This window comes from Aulostomus chinensis, chromosome 2 (assembly GCF_037954235.1).
Source record: "Aulostomus chinensis isolate RoL2024-O1b breed Wild chromosome 2, RoL_Achi_v1.0, whole genome shotgun sequence".
Classification (NCBI taxonomy): domain Eukaryota; kingdom Metazoa; phylum Chordata; class Actinopteri; order Syngnathiformes; family Aulostomidae; genus Aulostomus; species Aulostomus chinensis.
Genome location: NC_141321.1, coordinates 22,638,076 through 22,657,351, shown reverse-complemented (window position 1 = coordinate 22,657,351; position 19,276 = coordinate 22,638,076). Strand labels below are relative to the sequence as shown.

Here is a 19,276-nt window from a genome sequence, read left to right as displayed (position 1 = left end):
CCGAGCTTTTTGTATAGTTTACATCACTTTTTTCCCAAACTAATTGAATTATTACTGCATGCGTAAACTGCCATGTGTCTTCACTTTATTGCATTTTGCCATGAATGCAGAAACAACAGGGAACGTTTACAAATGGTTATGAATACGGTAAGAATGCAATGTCATTCCAGTCCAACCAGGACTGCGGTTAATGCAAGCTTGAGCATCATCAGAAACACATTGTAGAAGTTACACTTGGTTTAAACTCACAAGAAAATGGGCTCCAACTGCTTGATTTCACACCTACACTTCCAGAGTTCCCGCATTTTTCATGAAACAACCACATGATAATTGTACCGTGTTTAGTAGACAGTGCAAAAGAGTAATATGGGAACCGGGAGTACTTCTATAGTAGTCTTGTGGTACTGGTGTACACAAGTCAATCAAAAGCAGGAGACCTCTGAACCGAGATAAAGTGCAATGAAAGAGAGTTGATTATATGACAACACCCGCACCGACGCTCAGATAGTCATTTTTATGGCCACATTGTATCAGTTTGGATGGAACACTGGGTTCACTTCATTCGGACTAAAAAAAAAAAAAAAAAAAAACACCCAAAAAAACCTACTCATCTTCACATGTGATATAATTGAAATCATAAGGAGTCATTAAGTGCTTTTATTCATAGTTGAATACTCCTTAGATTAATTGCGGCACCGTAGGTTTCTTTGTTTGGATATTGCGTTTATGTGGACAGTGATAGAAAAGAGCATTTCATACTTTGACATGTCCAAAAGGTGGCAGTGTTGAGTTTTACAATGCTGCGCGAGGACACCACCGGTTTTAAAAATCCACCTTTTTTCTTTTCTTTTCTTTTCTTGTCTTATCTTTTCTTGTCACTTTCTCAGTTATAAATCGTAACCTATATGAAACCCGTTTCATTTAAGTGCAAAGAACAAAAGATGCAATAAGCAAAAAATAGCTTTCAATGCAATATGTATATATATATATATATATATATATATATATATATATATAAAATTAGAGAAATATTTTAAAAATAGAATACAATTGCAGAAAAAATAAAAGAACACTGAATACATGAGCAAAGTTAAATTCTATATTTAATAAATGATGTAAAAAACAAGTTATATGTTGCATGGATTCATATGTTTATACTTTAACAAGCAGTACAGGTATGTAATTGGATCTATCCTTTGTATATTCTGCGTAGTTTTCTCTAATTGGGAATCAGGGTCACGCTGGACGTGCAATAACGTGGTTCTGAGGGAGATGCGCGGCTGGTATTGCGACAGAATCCCGGTCTGGAGCTGTGGATATAGCAGATGAGACTGACTGCCCGACAATCTAAGAGTTAAGAGGCAGTGTCCCAGCTGACAGTCAGCTGATGGCCTTTGACAGTTGAGAAAAGTTTTGTTTCTGTAGTCTACTAAATATGTTAATTAGCTGTGTGAGTGTGCGACCCTATTGGCTCTTCGTCCGAGTCAATTTCCCACTTGCTGCCTGACGTCAGGGCAGCTACAATGCTCTTAAACTCAACTGCTGTGTGATCCCTCTAAAAAATCACCCCAGTCTGCGGCTTCTAACGTGCGAGGCTGCATTCACTTCCTTTACTTTCGGCTTCTCTCCCAGCCTCTCACCGCTTGTGTTTACGAAGACACCGTAAAGTGTTAAATGTTTGAAATAGAAAACCGCCGAATTTCACATGCTGAAAAAGGACTCCGCTTCTCGTGCGCGCGGCACTGCTGTGTCTGTGCAATAGACTCTGCAAAGAAAAACTACTCGTACCCGCCTGCAACTCCGCGGCTGCAAAAAGGACGCTGAAAAGCTTTTTTTTTTTCTCCAGTTCAAGACAAACGCTTAAAAATCAAACTGGCTCACGTTGTTCCCAACCAACCCAGTTTGACAGCTGCTCTTCACCCCATTTGGAGGACTGTCAGCAGCAAGAGGATGGCATCAGAGCTGGCAATGAGCAACTCCGACCTGCCCACCAGTCCCCTGGCCATGGAATATGTTAATGACTTCGATCTGATGAAGTTTGAAGTGAAAAAGGAGCCGGTGGAGCCCGATCGCAACATCAGCCAGTGCAGTCGCCTTATCGCCGGGGGATCCTTGTCTTCCACCCCGATGAGCACGCCTTGCAGCTCGGTGCCCCCTTCCCCAAGCTTCTCGGCGCCCAGTCCGGGCTCGGGGAGCGAGCAGAAGACACATATAGAGGATTTCTACTGGATGTCCGGTTATCAACAGCAGTTGAATCCAGAGGCGCTGGGCTTTAGCCCCGAAGACGCAGTCGAGGCGCTAATCAACAGCAGTCACCAGCTCCAGTCGTTCGATGGCTACACCAGAGGCCAGCAGTTTGCTGGCGCAGCCGGAACAGGAGGCACCATGGCCGGGGAAGAGATGGGCTCCGCCGCAGCGGTGGTGTCGGCAGTTATCGCTGCAGCAGCCGCTCAGAACGGAGGGCAACACCACCATCACCACCACCACCACCACAGCAGCAGCCACCACCAGGCACCCGGCGTCCAGTCCAACGGCACTTCTGGGACAAATCACCCACACATGCGCCTGGAGGAGCGGTTTTCAGACGAGCAGCTGGTCACCATGTCAGTGCGGGAGCTCAACCGGCAGCTACGGGGGGTCAGCAAGGAAGAAGTGATCAGATTGAAACAGAAGAGGAGGACCCTAAAGAACAGAGGCTACGCGCAGTCCTGCCGCTTCAAGCGGGTCCAGCAGCGGCACGTCCTGGAGGGAGAGAAGACGCAACTGGTGCAGCAAGTGGAGCACCTAAAGCAGGAGATCTCCAGGCTGGTCCGGGAGAGGGACGCGTACAAAGAAAAGTATGAGAAGCTCATCAGCAACGGTTTCAGAGAAAGTGGATCCAGCAGTGACAACAACCCCTCATCCCCGGAGTTTTTCATGTGAGTCTCGACATTATCGTGAAAAAAATGAGTTACTCAGCCCTGCTTAAAAAAGTTTTCATTATGAAACTTTTTTTTTTCTTTTTCATTTGGCGCAAATGCCCAATAGACCAAGAACTTATTTGTCAACTTTTTTTTAAATTTTTTTTTCTCATTTTATACATTTTTAAACGAGTTTGCTCAAGTCTGCGACTACATTTAGATATGGAGGGTTTGTCGTCCGTCGTGTTAATTCTGAAGGGGCATATTCAGAGAACTTTAATCTAGCCTACTTTTTTCTATCATATTCAGTATATTATACATAACCTGTTTGTCAAGATTTTTTTTCGTCGTTGTTCATTAGATTTGCAGTGTTTGAATAAGATGATTTTTGAAAGTTGATCCAACTTTATGCGGCAGTATACGAGGTGTGCATGCGAGCACTAGAAGTATACTCTTGAAGTTCATCAACTCGCCCTTTGTCATCATTTTACTTTGAATTCAGTGTACAGATCCCTGTCAAAACTGCATCCATCGACGATATGTTTTTTTTTGGTCTCTTTTTTTTTTTTTTTTTGTCCGCCAAACTTGGAGGATTGCAAGCCTGCCGTTTGACGCCACCTCATCTCATGCGTTTGCTTGTTATTGTGTTGAGCAACAAAAGACTATATTCATTACAAACTATTCATTGTTTTTTTGTGTTGTTTTTTTTGTTTTGTTTTTGGAAAGAGATGTGTTATTGAACTGCCCTGCATGCTGGACATGTATGGTTTTCTTTCTGTGCTTGAAGATGTCCTTTTTGTCGGATGACTCCAGCATGGCATTCACATACTTCATTTATGGCCTCCTCACTTTTTTGGGGGCAGCAACAAAAAAGTGACAGGACTTCCCTCCCCTTGTAACCTATAGCAGTGCCCTTCAGCTGTGTTGAAGTTGCACCACCATCGACTGTCATTAGGCTGCAGCGAATATGCATCCCTGATGGAGGTTGATCGGCGGGGGAAGGAAAAGTCTTCACTATTAAGGAAACCATCAGAGCCCTTTCCTGGAAGTTTAGTTTGCTGCTTGAACCCTACTGTTATTTAAATATATTCAACTGTGCATTTAATTTTTTTGAAGCATAATTTAAGTAGCTTTTTTTTTCTCCTCTAAATTGAAAAAGGTAAAGTGCAGGTTGATGCTTTTCTAGTTAACGAGGAAGAGGCCGCGCTAAAGTTGGTTTTTTTTTGGTTGTTGTTTTTTTTTTTTACATCGTTTTGGAGAAACTGGCTCGGCTCTAATTGATTCAAATAAGCATTACTGTATAGTGCAGAAAACAGCGCTGCATGCGCGTCAAGGAGAAGTGTGAGAACTCCTGTGGTCACTTTCATTTCAGCAAGAATTATTTGAGATGATTCTCACAGCCGAAGTCAAGCCATGCTTTTAGAAATGAGTGTTTCATGGACGAGCTGAAGTATTTGGACTGAAATGCACTAAACGTTCTAGCCTGTAATCATGCAGAAGTACTGAAAAAAGTATTATCCACATCTCAAGAATATATTTGGCAGTCTGTTATGAAGTAATCTTAACATTTTTGATAGTTTATCAGTTAAGGAAAAGGCTGTTTTGTCTTTGAGGAACTCAATATTTGCAAAGCAATAATAATTATTATAATCAATAATGTCTGGACATTGTTAGATGGTCAGGGATTGACACCCTGCATGTACAAAAAAGAGGGAGTTCCATTCGCCTAAAAAGAGAATATGTGAATTAATCTTTCATCTTATAATAAATATATAAATATATATATTTTGCTGTGCAAAATGATTTCACTCACTAACCATATGTGATGTTCATATGTGCTCGTTTTGTCATTTCATACAATTAAATGATATGCAATAAATGTATAATTGTCTTCACTAAGTTTCTCACTTTTTCTTTTAACTTGTTCTCAGATTCTGTTGCTTTGAAGGAAACATTCTGAAAGCAGGAGAGAGCAAAGCTTCAAGATTACTGCTCCAGTTTTAATGCTGTCCATGTTGTTGCACTTCATTTCATTAGGTTTTTTTTTATTTTATTTTCTTATACATTCAAAACCAGGCCACTCTTACTACATCGGGTATATAATTAAAAAAAAAGTTGTATATGTAAAAAAAGAAAGGAACGTATTGAAGCTGAGGCGCTTTATTGCAGTGTTGAGACACAAGTCCGGTTGTAGACAGAGATGAAACCACACAGATTAAGACACACTGGCCTATATTTGAGGCTTCTCTTCATAACGCCGAATTAACTGATTTTGAGATCACTTTCCACATTCCCCAAAAAATCGTCTCACATGACGTTTCCGAGTATCTAAATTCAATTTTCTTTCTGAAAGTTATGAAAATGAAACATAATTATAATTTCCTATATTTAAAATACATCAGTTGAGGAATTACAGCATTGAGTGTTACTTTGTCAGAGAATACGATGTTGATATAAATCTCATTATGATTGCGCCATGTTTTTTCTTTAATTTCTAAATATGATCTGTAATAAGCGTATGTGTATCCGGTGAGAAAGTGTGTTTGTTCATGTTTGTGCACGTGTGTGTGTGTGTGTGTGTGTGTGTGTGCGCACGCACATGCGCATGTGTATCACTGTGCATACTGTTTTCCTTAAGTGCCATTTCTGTGTGTTTCTTGGCCAGACATGTTTGATTTGCACCCTTTTCAGACTTCTGGCTTCCTGATCCGTGTGTATGTATCAGCTCTCTGTGTCTTTTGTTTTTAACACTCGTGTGTGCTGACAGTCATTATCATTTCACCACTTGGCTTTCCTAATTTCTCCCCTCTTCATCCTGTTTGTCAAAGGACCTGGATGTTGGCCCGGAGGGGGTGGTAGGGTGGTGGTGAAGGGGCACGGCCATGTCAGGCATGTGAGGGGGCAGTGGAGAGAGTGCCAATGTCTGTCAGCCTCTGAGGTGGGCAGAACGGGAGGAGCTCAGTGCTGCTGTTTGCACCTCTCACTGTGATTTCTCTCACTATTACTAATATGGTGGACTCACTGCCACTTATCCGAAACACAATAAGAAAACTTATTTTCCAAGTTCTGGGACAAAGGCTAGACTTGTGGGCACTGTGTTCCATGATTCCAGAACAATTTGTTTGTTGAAAGAGGAAAAGAAACGTGCCAAGATGCACTTTGAGGAAACACTAAAGGTTTCTGAGGATAGATTCTACCTGGCACACGCATGGATTTCTTCAGCGTTGCACGTGCACGGCACTGAGATACACACCTTCCATTAAACCGGTACAAAGCCATTACTAATCTAGTCTTTCTGAATTTAATTCTTAATAAATGCACACACACACAAAAAAAATCGTGTGCACCAGCTGCCAGTGTAGCAGCACAACCTGTCCAAAGAAGAGGCTTCATCCCACCATCCCGCTCTGATTTCCTTGGAGGTGTGCGTGTGTGTGCGTGTTTGTGTGTGTGTGTGTGTGTGTGCGCTGCTGCTGCTGTGGTGGCTGATTCTGACCAGGGTGAGAGTAGAAAGTGAGACAATAGTTGGGCTTGTGCTGAATTAAATGATTTTGCTGATGATTAATAGTGGTGTGAGCCACTAGCTCCTGCGATGTGGAGATGATAAATCGTGAGTGCAGCTCCATGCAGCTGTGCCAGTGTTGGGTCTTAGCATGCGCACGCCATGAAATTTACAGCCAAGCCACTCTGGCTCTTTCTCAATTTATCTAATTACATCTATTTGATCTGAGGCGTGATGCTGCTCTATTTTGATATTTCATATTAAGAAGAGTGTGTTTAGGGACTTCAGGAGGGATAATTGTTTGCTTTTATTCTTCAAAGAACATGTTCCGTTCTTGCCATTTCAAAGAGAACATTTTTTCTCCTCTACTTAGTAGTTAGGCCCTTCTTTCTCTCAGGCAGTGTGTGGTAGTTTTTGATGTGTTTTCAGTGGTGTGTAAATGAAAATTTGGTTTTTCTTTAAGACCGTCCTGTTAAACTCTTTGGCTTGTTTATTTTGATTGTTTCCTTATTGAGATCTTACCGTTTACTACACCAAGAAGAAGGAAAATAAAAGAAACAAAAAAACACAAAAAGCTCCCGGCACTGAGCTAGACTCAAGAAATGAAAACACATTAACCACTGACTGACAAACAAGGAACGGCCATGTACTGCTCTGCTCCAGTCTGTTGTTTCACAGTATGATATTACTTGCATGTCTCTGTTTTGTGGTATTTACATGAATCAAATACTTTTAGTTTCCAGACTGAAAGACATTTGCGTGAAGAAAATGTTTAATTAGCTAAAGATGTTTTCCATGATGTATGCGTAATGCTTACACGAGTGATAAATCTATCACTCCGACTAACTATTTGCTCAAGTCACAGTTTGGAGGTTGACAGAGCTAAAAATACACACACTAAGGTATTGTGTGTGTGTGTGTGTGTGTGTGTGTGTGTGTGTGTGTGTGTGTGTGTGTGTGTGTGTGTGTGTGTGTGTGTGTGTGTGTTAGGTTGTGGGGGGGTGTGGATCCTTAAAATCTGTAGAGGGTGCAAGAGAAAGAGCTGTTGCACTGCTGGTTGTGATTCTGCAGTTTTAACTCACACTGGCTTGTCTGAGAGGTTAATGGGTACTACTGGGTGTGATTGTATGTGCAAATGTGCGTCTATACATGCATGTGCGTGCATGTGTGCTTACATGCGTGCGTGCGCGTGTCTTGTCATCTTTTGGAGAAGAGGATGAGTGGAGGTCAAAAGTTACGGTGCACAAGGCTGCTCTCAAAGTCATTAGAGTAATCCCTGCCCTGGGGAGCTCATGCTCATTTCCTTTGCCCAGAACCCACCGAATGAGATGTACATGCACATCCGACATGGTACAGTACACAGTGAATTCAAGATTACTCACTGCCAATTCTTTTTTTTTTTTTTTTTTTTTACCCATTTCCTGTATTTCACCACTGTCTTAAAGAGTTATGCCCCTGCAGCATTTTTTTTCCAAGTTACTGAGGATTTCAACATTTGCTTTAAGGTAAAAACAACACAGTTTATTTTGACTTTAAGCTCAAGGCAGATGCATTTTATTATATGCAAAATGTGTTTATCTGCTTACATACACATTTGATTTTTTTCAATTGAGTGTGTGTGTGTGTGTGTGTGTGTGAGAGTGTGTGTGTGTGTGTGTGTGTGTGTGTGTGTGTGTGTGTGTGTGTGTGTGTGTGTGTGTGTGTGTGTGTGGCGGGGGCACACGTGGCTCTAGGCCAAAGCCTGGCAGGTTTAGTTCACTGGACTTTTTTCTGTAGTGCCACTGTACCAGATGCGCAACGACACTGAAACGTTCAAGTGAGAATAGAGCGATACAGAAGTCAGAGCTGGTTCAAGTATGACAGAATTAGTGTCCACAGGCATCGTTCAATCGTGGCTGTGACACCCACCGTGATTATATGCTCACATAAATCAAGAAATCTAAACTGGGTGTGGCAGTGACACAACCAAACAACCATTCATACTTAAGCAAATTATGTTTTCTTTCTTTTAAATATCCAGTGAGTCAGAATCGTTGCGCTAAAACAAAGTACGTGCGAGGACAGCTGACTCAAATCTGGAATAAGGGCATATAGAATAAATATGATCTCATGTTTCCACTAATTTGAAAAGTATTTCATTATGTAACTATTCACTATCATTTTGTAACAAACGGTACGTTGTGCACTGACGAGTCTTTGCATTGTTAAGAGGGTTTGAACTTATCCCCACTCGTACTTTTACCTCCCAGTCTTTACTAATGTGTTCTATTTAATCACGTAGTTTTCAAAATTGACTGTAAACATAGCATACATTTCTCGTTGGGTCAGATTAATCATCTTAGAGACAACTTACACAACCACTCATCCTTAATAGTGCTGTTGGGAGGATTTTATATACTTTGACAGTATTCAGGTGTCTGAGCAGAACCAGGTGGCGGCTACGTCTTTGAACAGTCTGTCCAGTCTATTTGCACTTTACATGAGCAAGACAGTGAATTAAAGGTACATCAGGGATCAATTAAGGTGCTTATTCTACCAGGGTATACTTTGCTCTTTCTATATATTTCTCTCTTATTGTAGCAGAAAGTCACAGTGTGCTTCAAACAGGCATTAAGCGGATACGCATGGTGTCATTAGAGAGTTGTCCTTGAAAGACTGGCTGCAGGTTATGTTGGTAATGAGGTGGTCGGGACTTGCTGGGGTAATTTTATATGTCTGTAAATGGACCCAAACCAAGAGCCTGTGACTTAAATAAATGCAACACCATCTCTCAGCAGCCCCATGGCACACAAGAGGTGACAGTGTTAAAATAATGTAAGAGGGATTATTGATTGCAACACCCATTTTCGAAATTCAAAAAAAAAAAGAAAAGAAAAGAAGGAAACCTCATTGACGGTACATGACCACAACCACACACAGACTCCGTACGTGTCAGATTTTCCACATAAGTCATTTGAAATGTAGAGCCGCAAAAGAGCGAAGCCCAGGAGAAAGCCAATGAGGACTGAGTCATTTAAAAACAGTCATTATTTTCACACATACTTGTGTTCATCTCATTGCACCAACATGTCAAAAGACGTCTCCATTCAGCTGCTTTGTATTTAGTGTGGTAGCCGTACTACCGGAGCACATACGAAATCTCTTTCCTCAAAGTAAACTCTTGCTATTTTGAACGAGACAGGTTTCCCCAGAACAAATACATCCAAACCACTTTTGTTTCCCTGCAGCTTATTCATGAACTGCAAGAAAAAGTTTTTAAAATGTCCTTAACTGCAGTGGAATTTCCACACCCTGCTTGACGTTCATGCACGGGGAGCTAAAAGCTAAGCTAATGTTTTCGCTCGCATTCACATGCAGTAGGAAAAACTAAACACACCTGCCATCGAATGTGTGAGTTTAGAAAGGAGGAAATGACAGCACCTGTCATGAAGCAGCGGCAGAGGCAACCATCGCCACTGTTTACCCGTCTGCTTGATAAGAGCAATAAGAACAATTAAATGTGGAATTTAATGAAAAGAGCAGTAATGAAACTATTTAGCCTATTTCTTCTGTGCTGTGACAAGGCGTAAGCTTAGATATCGTTTTGTTTCTGGTGGTTACAGTGTTTTGATGCATGGTTTTTGCCTGTAGAATCTATTTGCATGCAAATTTTTTACATTTCCCTCCACATCAAATGCTTACTGTGATACATGTACTGTATTTCACCAGACAGACAAGGTGAGAGTGAATCTCGCTCTGGGTGGATCTATTTGTTTCTTTCTGATTGCATATCTGCATGTGTGTGTGTGTGTGTATGTGTGTTTGATGGGGTGGCAGAGAATGACACACAAACACAAACACACTCAGAATCGAAGAAAAGGAGTATTTGTGTCTTGATATGCATTTATCCACTCATGTCCAATCTTATCTGATTCTCTAGGTCATCGAGGAAATTTCTCCATCTGTGATTTCAAGCCCCACCCCTCCGTGCCCTTGGCTTCCTGAGGTAAAACACTTCTATCCCCTTTGTTTTGGGGTTCTTTTCTGTATTTCAACTTCATAACAGCAAAAATGTATATCATATAAAAAGTAATCACGAGTTCTAACACCATATACAGTTACAATAGGTCTTATAACTGGTGTGGATGCTTCTATTTTCCTGTCCCATCACTATACACTTAAATCCATTGTAAATATTCATTAATATTAGATTCTCATGTGAGATAGGAAGGATAATGCCGGCTACACCTCTGTGAGGCTCAATAATAGACAGACAATGTTTGTCAATTCATATGCTGAAGAGTATACACCTACTTTATGTTCACAATATCTCATTCTGTCTCCACAGTCCTGTGTGTGTGCGTGTTTTCCCACCTTATTTAAATCTGTTGGAAAACCACACACACACATACACACACACAAACACCAGATATGAAGTTTTCAGCTGTCCTGACTCAACAGCACAACCGACAGATTACTGCCACTCATTCAAGTGTAAATTACATGTTCAGCCTCTGCGTGGAAAGGGAAAAAAAAAAAGTCAGACAACAGTTAAGGTAGAATGAAGGCGGAGCCTCCATCACACAGGAACTGCTCACTTATAATGGTTCCACTGGTTGTTCCTGGATGTTTTTGGTCATGACACATAAAGACGAGAAGTTTTGAGCTTGTATTTATGACTTCCACCTTGTTAAAGCAAAACTGTATTCCTCCTCCCAACTCTGTGTGTGTGTTTGTGTGAATGTGTGTCTGTGTGCATATTTGTATGCAGTGTTGTTTACTTGATTGTGTCTAAGTGGGGAGTGGGATCAGGAGCTGGCCTTTCTCCAGCTCCACTTAACTTCAGGAGGGGACGCAGGACAAAAGCCATCAGGAAAGACAAGGACAAATCATCTTTAGATGAAGTGTTTTAAGTGCTCTGATTCTCCTCCCACGTCATGGCTGTGAATTAGGTGCCCTCTGCTCACTGCTAAGGGGTGTAGAATATAAACAATGCCAAAGGCTTGGATGTTAAACGAATGAAAGTGGAAAACCATGAGGGCGTCCATCTTTGTCTGCCTCGTAAATCTCCGCGCTCCCTCGCCGTGCCACCGCTCTGTAGTGACGCTGCGCACTGACAACCTGTCAGCTAAGCTTAGAGGGGCTGCACGCAGTGTGGTCTGGTGGTCCATCCTGTGCTTAGTGGTTTCAACCATGGCAGACGATGCAGGCAGAGCCATGTCTTTGTTTTATGCAAATTCAAGCATATGCAGAGTGGGGAGGGGCGATGAGCAGTCTGGCCACGTAGCTCCAGGAGGACAGGCTGAGTGATGGAAACGGAGAGCCAGGTCTCAGTGTCCTTGCCTGGGGAAAGAATGTCCTGACTCCGGCTTGGACTGCATAGATAGACACCACCAAGATACTGTATCACTGTACCAAAACCAGTGTGAGCCTGAGAGATGTTGCATTGGCAAGGAGATAGAGAGAGGTTAACATTGGTATGAGACTGCCAGTGTCTCACCTACGAGTGAGGTGAGTGTATGTGTGTGTGTGTGTGTGTGTGTGTGTGTGTTATGAAAGCAGGCACACCTCAGGGGTTCACCATGCAAGGAGATGCTGGAGTTCAGAACCCAGCAGGGAGTTGAAGGACCCGGAATATGCTGACAAAGATAAAACGCCAGGTGTGTGTGTGTGTATATATACTGTAAATGTGTGAAAGGGGCTGTGTGAGAGATGAGTGCAAATATAGATTAGGGAGGCAGAATGGTGTGTGTGTGTGTGTGTGTGTGTGTGTGTGTGTGTGTGTGTATACCACCTGAGTTTAACCCAAACCTCTCTGCTGAAACAATGATGTCACAAGTGCATCACATATTGATTATCTTCACAAGTTTTGCTTCCTTAAATCAGTTTCGTCTAATTGTCATGACAATCACAACTTCTATGGGTTTTATGTCCTGATCTGCTCCGACTCAGCCTTCCTCAGAGCTGTATGCTAACAGTAACACTGTTCCGTGGCTCTTCTATGAGCGAGAGCCCTATTTCTCTGGTGCCAGGATGTTGGTCGCAGTCGTCGGGGGCAGGTGGAATCGATCCAGATTGAGCCGTCATGTGGAGGAGAAAACGAACGCGGTAGACTGGGGGGGGGGGGAGGCAGAGGCATCGAGAGAGAGACAGTGCAGAGGTATAAAAACAACCTCCTGCTCCATATGGGTCAAAAGTCGAGGGATGATTTATTCAAGAGTGGGTGTTATCCCGCCCTTCCCCCTTCTCTCTGCTTCCACCTGCCTCTCAAAAAGGAGTGAGAAACTGGAGACTGCACAGGAGGCTCTGACTATATTTAGCTTATGTGACCGAAGATACTGGGGTCTAACTTTAAAGTTAAAAATATAGATAACCATGTACAGTGAGATGGGAACCATTTGCATCTCGACCACACACCAAGCACACGTTTTTCAGTTTGAATGAGCCTCATCATTGTTTTGTTTTTTTCTTCTACATTTGAACTGCACTGAAAACACATACTCTGTTAATCTGTCCATAAACACAACAAGAAATGTTCCTTTTTGATTGTGAGAGGGGTAAAGAAGTAAAGAAAGCAAGAAAAAAAACAATTTATGGCTGCATTTGTGTGTGAAGTGCTGCTAGATTTAGCCCTGTGTCTTTGGGCAGAGCTCCACTTTGCTAATTATTTTCCTGTGGCAGAGTTCTCAGCATGGAGCGCCTCTCTCAGTCTGAGAGGAGAGAGACTCAGCGGTAAGTGCTTAGTCAGCCCTACTCTGGGTGTGAGATACTGTTGGGTCTCTGGTGAGCTGTCAGGGAGGCGGAGCAGCATGGGACTTTAGGGAGAGGGCAGGACCATCATCACCCATCAGTGAAAGGAAAGAGAGTAAATTGCAACTGTGGGGGGACAGAGAACTCAAGCTTAAGTTTTTATACGTCCGTTAGATCTGGCGCCAGATACATTAAAAAGTACATAAAAGTTCCCTTTTTTCTTTTTACACAGAAGATTGTTCTTATAAAACGTAACAACACATCTCCAGCCATGCACGAGTCCCGAGTTTTTAGCTGCAAGTTGATGGAGAAGACTCACGGAGGAGAGAAAGATTTAATCAAACAAAATGGATCCGTTCATTCATCTTTAAGCATTCAAAAGGAAAGGGTCAGCTGAATTGACAACATGCCAGTGTCAGACACACGCCCATCTACAAATCCATCAATGTCAGCTGCAGGGAGATGCAGCCCACAGCAGTGATGATGATAGGATGGACCATAGTGGAAAAAAGTTCCTAATGTGCTCACAAAGTAAAAATGAGAAACTGGATGAAATGTATACAGTAAGACAGAGATATTGGTCTGGACGTTAAGATTAAGAGGAACACGTGATATTAATTAATAGTCTTTGCGAGTGCTGTAAATAGTCCGAGCTGTGTGTAACTGTTAGAGGACATTACCAGTGTAAGAGTTGAAGCCTTGTGCTCATCTATTTTAGAATCTCCGGAGCTCTGATATAACTGAATATTCCCAGCAGGCTTGTATTTCAGTTTATATGCGTATAATATTTCATTTTTGTTGGTGGTACTGCTGCTGAGACCACCAAACTAAATCGCTATCCTCCTTTCAACCTCTCACTCCATCGTTTCAATTTCACACTTGGCAACATTGTATTTTGTTCTCTAAATGAATGGATATCAATAAACAGTGAGTTAAATGGAAATTATCTTGCCGTTTGTGGGAGTGGACATTAGGCTGGTGAATATGCAAAAGCATAAAACAATCCAATGTATGCACACACTGACAAAAAGACTTCATATTCATATTCCTGTCTCTGTAGTCAAGAGAGTTTTATGCATCTGCCCGCTGGTTATTTGACATTTGCCGGGATCAGAAGTCCCTTGATGTGGAGAATCCAAATGAATCCATGACATTGTGGACACAGTTGTTATCAAAGTCTATCGGAGCAACACAATCCAGCCTTTAAAAACATGTCGGCTTAGTTAGCCACTAACCATTAACATCAACCATTATATCTCCTCCATCTTTATTTAAACTCCAATGTCAAACTTGTCTCTTCATCTCTTTCTGGAGCCAGTTGAGACCGAAGATTCATGACGAGAAAAAACAGTTGCAGGGAAAGTTGCGGCAGTGTGAAGTAGCCCGGCTCAGCTCGGCTCAAGTCGGCTTGGGGCGTCGCCTGCAACTCAGCTTGTGATAAATACACCGTCTGCTCGCGTAAACTGGCAGCTTTCACAATGTTGCAGACATTGCAAGATTCAAGCGGGCTGTTCCAGTGACACAGCCTCTCCTGTCCTGACTCTCCTCCTCCATAACAAACTTATTCCTCCTCGGTTCCCAACGTCACTTTCCCTCCCTCCATGTCCTCCCCCCTCCCCCCTCACACTGCACCTGCTCCCCTCCAGCTCTCTGCTCCCTCTCCAAACGTCACTCCCTCCCCTCTCTCCTCCTCCACCTCCCCCACTTCTATTCTCCCCCTCGTTAGCTTGATGAATGGCTTCACTGCAGGGAAAGTGCTGATTTTCATCCCTCTGTCTGATTTCTGCTGGCTGTTATTAATTTCAAACACTCAGAGAAAAGCAAGTGAGTCGATAAATAAGGAAATGAACACACTTCATCCTGCCATGCAGCAGCTCTCACAGTCATTCACCTAAGGTGCTGTGGAGGCCAGGCCTTACAGAGAGAGTTTAGCTCCACTCTTGAATCACAACTTGCTTTTAAAACCACAAATAATAGTCAGCCGGTAGCCCTTTTTCACCAGTTTTCAGCATCTTGCTTCAGTCAGACAAACAGGACCGGAGGGAGAGAGATCTTTCATCTTTCAGACCAGTGCTTCATTTAAGAAACGGATATAGAGAGTGACAAAGGGAAGAGGGATGGATGAGAGTGAAAGAGAGGCAATAAGAGAGAGAGAAGCCTAATAGAGTTATTGCTGCACATTAAAAGATGCTGTGTGGCTGGCGCTCTATTTCTAGGTGCACATTACTTACATTCCAGGCTTAATGCATTGTGCTTACCCATTAACATTAAACACAAAATATCCTCTGAGATGATACGACACCCTGTTTCTTGCAGTCGGACAGGAAACGAAAGTTGTTCTATGTTTTATGTATTTAATTAAAATGAGGTAGGACATTTAATCACATTGGGATCACTATAATGCATGCACAGACACAGAAATTAAAGCCTGGGCTATAATTATGCTGTTTACAAAGTGTTAAGACAAACAGTCTGTTGAGTATTCTATTAATACATGTCTTAGACACATACGCATGTCCTCTTGTTGTAGCTGTGTGGTATGCAGCTGCACAGTTTATGTTTCCCTTGGCTAAGGGGAAAACAGTGTTTGCTATCACATTAATAAATGTACACATTTCCTTGGGCCAAACTATTTTCCAGTATTTTCTTGACACCTCACTAATTTACTCAGCAGGACAGCCGTACAGGCTCCATCTCTGTACCCGCTTCATAGCAAACACATGAGCTTTGAAAGTGTTTAATTATCAAACTTCAAACTCCACCTGCATTCTTTCACGCCTAAATCTTTCGATCCTTTTTAAACAGCCTGCAGTGCATTTTGTCGGTTCATTTGGGCTGGTGTCAAAGGTCCTCTGAACTCTGGTGCGGGCCAAGTAAAGTGATCCCTGGTGCGGTTCAGGTGAGATGTGAAAAGAATTGGACAAATTTATCGGACCAAAAATACATGAAATTTCTTGGCTCACAACAGAGAGTGTCGGCGCATGTGATTTCACATCTTCACTGTGTCACGTGTATTGCCATGCTGGGAGAAAGTGACGAGGAGAGAGGTAGCATGAGGAGGAGTGTGTGCTTTTTTTCTTTAACTTGAGCATGAATAGGCTATGAAAGGCTATTCTAATCATTTTAAATGGCAATATATGTCTTTTTAATGGACAACAGTGGAAAATAAAGCTGTGGATACAATTAGAGGGTTTTTTGGGGGGTGGAAAGTTGATAATATGTAATAATAAACATATGATGTTATTAAATATATACATATATTTATATACACACATATATACATAATACTATACATATATACATACATATACACATATACATTCATACACACACACATATACATACATACTTACAGCAAAAAAGGCGTTAAGCTCCAACTGCAATGTTCTGCCATTTGAAACCAGACGCAGGATGACGTAAGACCGTATTACACACCACATCATTAAAGACACGCCTGTTGAATTATGGCAGCCTTGCTATTCTGATCATGTGACATTTGTTTACAATGTTTGGTGCACACGACAGCATGGTGGTGCAGTGGTCAGCACTGTCCCCTCACAGCAAGAAGGTTCTGGGTTCGAGCCACAGCTCCAGCACAGGATCTTTCTGTGTGGAGTCTCCATGTTCTCCCTGTTCCTGTGTGGGTTCTCTCTGGTACTCCAGCTTCCTCCCACAGTCCAAAGACATCAAGAGGGGACGAGGCTGATTGATACTCTAAATTGACCGTGAGAGTGAATGTGAGTGTGAATGGTTGTCTGTCTCTATGTGATGGTCCTGTGATGGACTGGTGACCTGTCCAGGGTGAACCCCATCTCTCGCCCAAGGGATACTGGCTCCAGCCCCCCCGCAACGGAGTGGATGGTTGGTTCGGTGCACAGTGTGAAAAGCAAACCAGACCAAATCAAAAAGTAAATTTGTTGCAACTGAACTATACAGAATCCACCAAAGTGAAGGTGTAACAGCATCCTCAGCTTCACAGCGTTTTATTTTGAAGAATCTGGCAGCCAATGAATCCCTTACAGACTGAATATGCAGTGTGTGGGAATAGATATTAATGAAGAGAACTAACAATAAAGTTTTACTTTTATGGACCTTGTGAAAGACATTTAGTCTAGCTCTGAAGATAAAATCCCCCACAACATTTTAAAAAAACATAACAGTGAAACTAAACAGGCACTGACTTTCCTCCATTCCTCATTTAATCTATAAATATACAAAATAAACCCAAAGCTCAACGTCTAGAGATCCAAACTTGTGCTTAATTGACTGGTAACATAGAAGTTGGAGAAGACAGGAGAGGAGATTGTATTAGAAGCTGCGAGGGCAGTGGAGCCTGAATGTCTGCTCCATGGCTCTGTGAGCGCAGACATAACTATTGTGTTTACAAGGCTGAGTTGCTCTTATTGTTAAATTATTGGGGTGGAGGGGTTTGTGTGTATGTGTGTGTATGTGTGTAGGGGGGGGGTTTGCGTTGAAGAAGGAGGAACAGAGGGATGGGGTCGGGCGGGGGGGGGGGTAAATATTTGTCCTTCTCTCTCATAGTTCTGGTTAACCATAGTGAGGAATGCTCTTTGAGTTGTGTAATTACAGAGTTTGGCCAGTGTCAGGCTCGGAGAGTCGGCGGCCTCAGAGGAAGGCTTTCTCTAGACCCTGACGTGTGGAGGATGAGGAGCGGCACACTTCTGCCATGTCAGTGCCGTCCAACTGGCCTGTTACTACTCACATATGGTGAGGTTTCTCAGCAGGCACGCCAGACCCAAACTGTTGGTCACCTCGCTGTCATCATCTTCTTGTTGGCTTGTATGTGAGTGAACCCTGAGGAGGGTGGGGGGCTGGGTAGTGGATTGTTGTGTCAGAAAAAAACAACAGATATCACAAGAGACCCCACATTCCAGCTTTGCTGACTCAATATCCATTCTCAGGAAACTGTCTGTCCTCTCTTGCACACACACTCACGCACACATACATCCCCTCTTCTCCTGAACTAACTCAATACCTCAGCTATGCTCTGCAATGCTCTTAGGTTGTTTTTTTTGTTGTTTTTTTTCCCCTCTCGATGCGACCTGGCCATTAAAGGAGAGCAATGAGTTCACAGCTGATAGTCTCTGGTTGCGAGGAGCGGAGAGCAGTGTAGGATTACATTATCGGAAGTGGCTGCATATAGACACTAAAAAAAAAAAAAAAAAAAGACAAACAGAAAGAGAATACTATGGTGTACTTCTCTCAGTATAAACTTCTGTCTGCTTGGATTACACAAATGACCCCTGACAAACCATAATAAGACACATGGATCTCTATGGATACCAGCCATGACCAAAGGAATGGCACTGTGTTTACTTTCCAATTTGAAATTCTGCAGTATGAAGACATGTTAGCAAAATCCAAAGCTCCATTAGGTGGGTTACTATGAGAAAATAAATACGCAACACAATCTGTATATACAGCAAGCGCGAGTCACATTTGCCGTGAGTGTGTTGGAAGGTGATGATGGAGAGGGATGAAGATGTCAATCAGGAGCACTCACTTCTGAACAAGCAATCATAACGTTGACAGCTAGTAGCAAGAACATGAATGACATATCTACGCATAGAATATACACAAAATACATGCCAGAAGTATTTAGGAGTAGATCTAAGTAAAAAAAAAAGTTAACTAAAGGAGGAGCCAGGGAGGAGGTGTGTGTTTCGCTTGGCTGACAGCTGAGGAGGACCTCCGTGACCTTCCTGAAATGACGTTTACATGGATCAGTTGACAGGTTGTGACAGTTATGGAATAACAGGAGCTTAATTCTTACAAAAGGTGTAATTTAGGATCAGTGGCCGGCTGCAGTCTCTCTCAGACCGTCTGTGCCGCTTGTCTTTCTCAATCACACAACGACATTTTATTCAGCTCATGAATGATTATTTGATGAATTATCTCTCTCAGCCCTACATTATTATGATGTTATGGTGAAAATTCCTAACACCGGTGAACTGGTCAGACCACTGCATCAAAATCAGTCCCACGTCAAACAAATGTCAGAACCAGATGCATTCAGGACCAGAGCACTAACTCTCATTTCCTTTCCCTGTCTCTTGATAGTATCCCTAATAGACCTCTCTCCCAGTGGCACACTGCTGTTACAACATTCACCTACTATTGCTTT

The 19,276-nt window shown here is 42.4% G+C and overlaps 1 protein-coding gene across 2 annotated transcripts in view; it reads left to right on the top strand.

Moving 5' to 3' along the window:
- Positions 1 to 1,583: 1,583 nt before the first annotated feature.
- Positions 1,584 to 19,276, top strand: part of mafa (MAF bZIP transcription factor a) — a 76,678-nt gene continuing 58,985 nt past the window's right edge. For both annotated transcript variants that reach the window (XM_086185345.1, XM_086185335.1), the window contains exons 1-2: positions 1,584 to 2,918; positions 10,322 to 10,387. In XM_086185345.1, the coding sequence (XP_086041471.1) occupies positions 1,951 to 2,918; positions 10,322 to 10,349 (996 nt within the window). In that variant the 5' untranslated portion in view covers positions 1,584 to 1,950 and the 3' untranslated portion in view covers positions 10,350 to 10,387. The remainder of the gene's footprint in view (positions 2,919 to 10,321; positions 10,388 to 19,276) is intronic.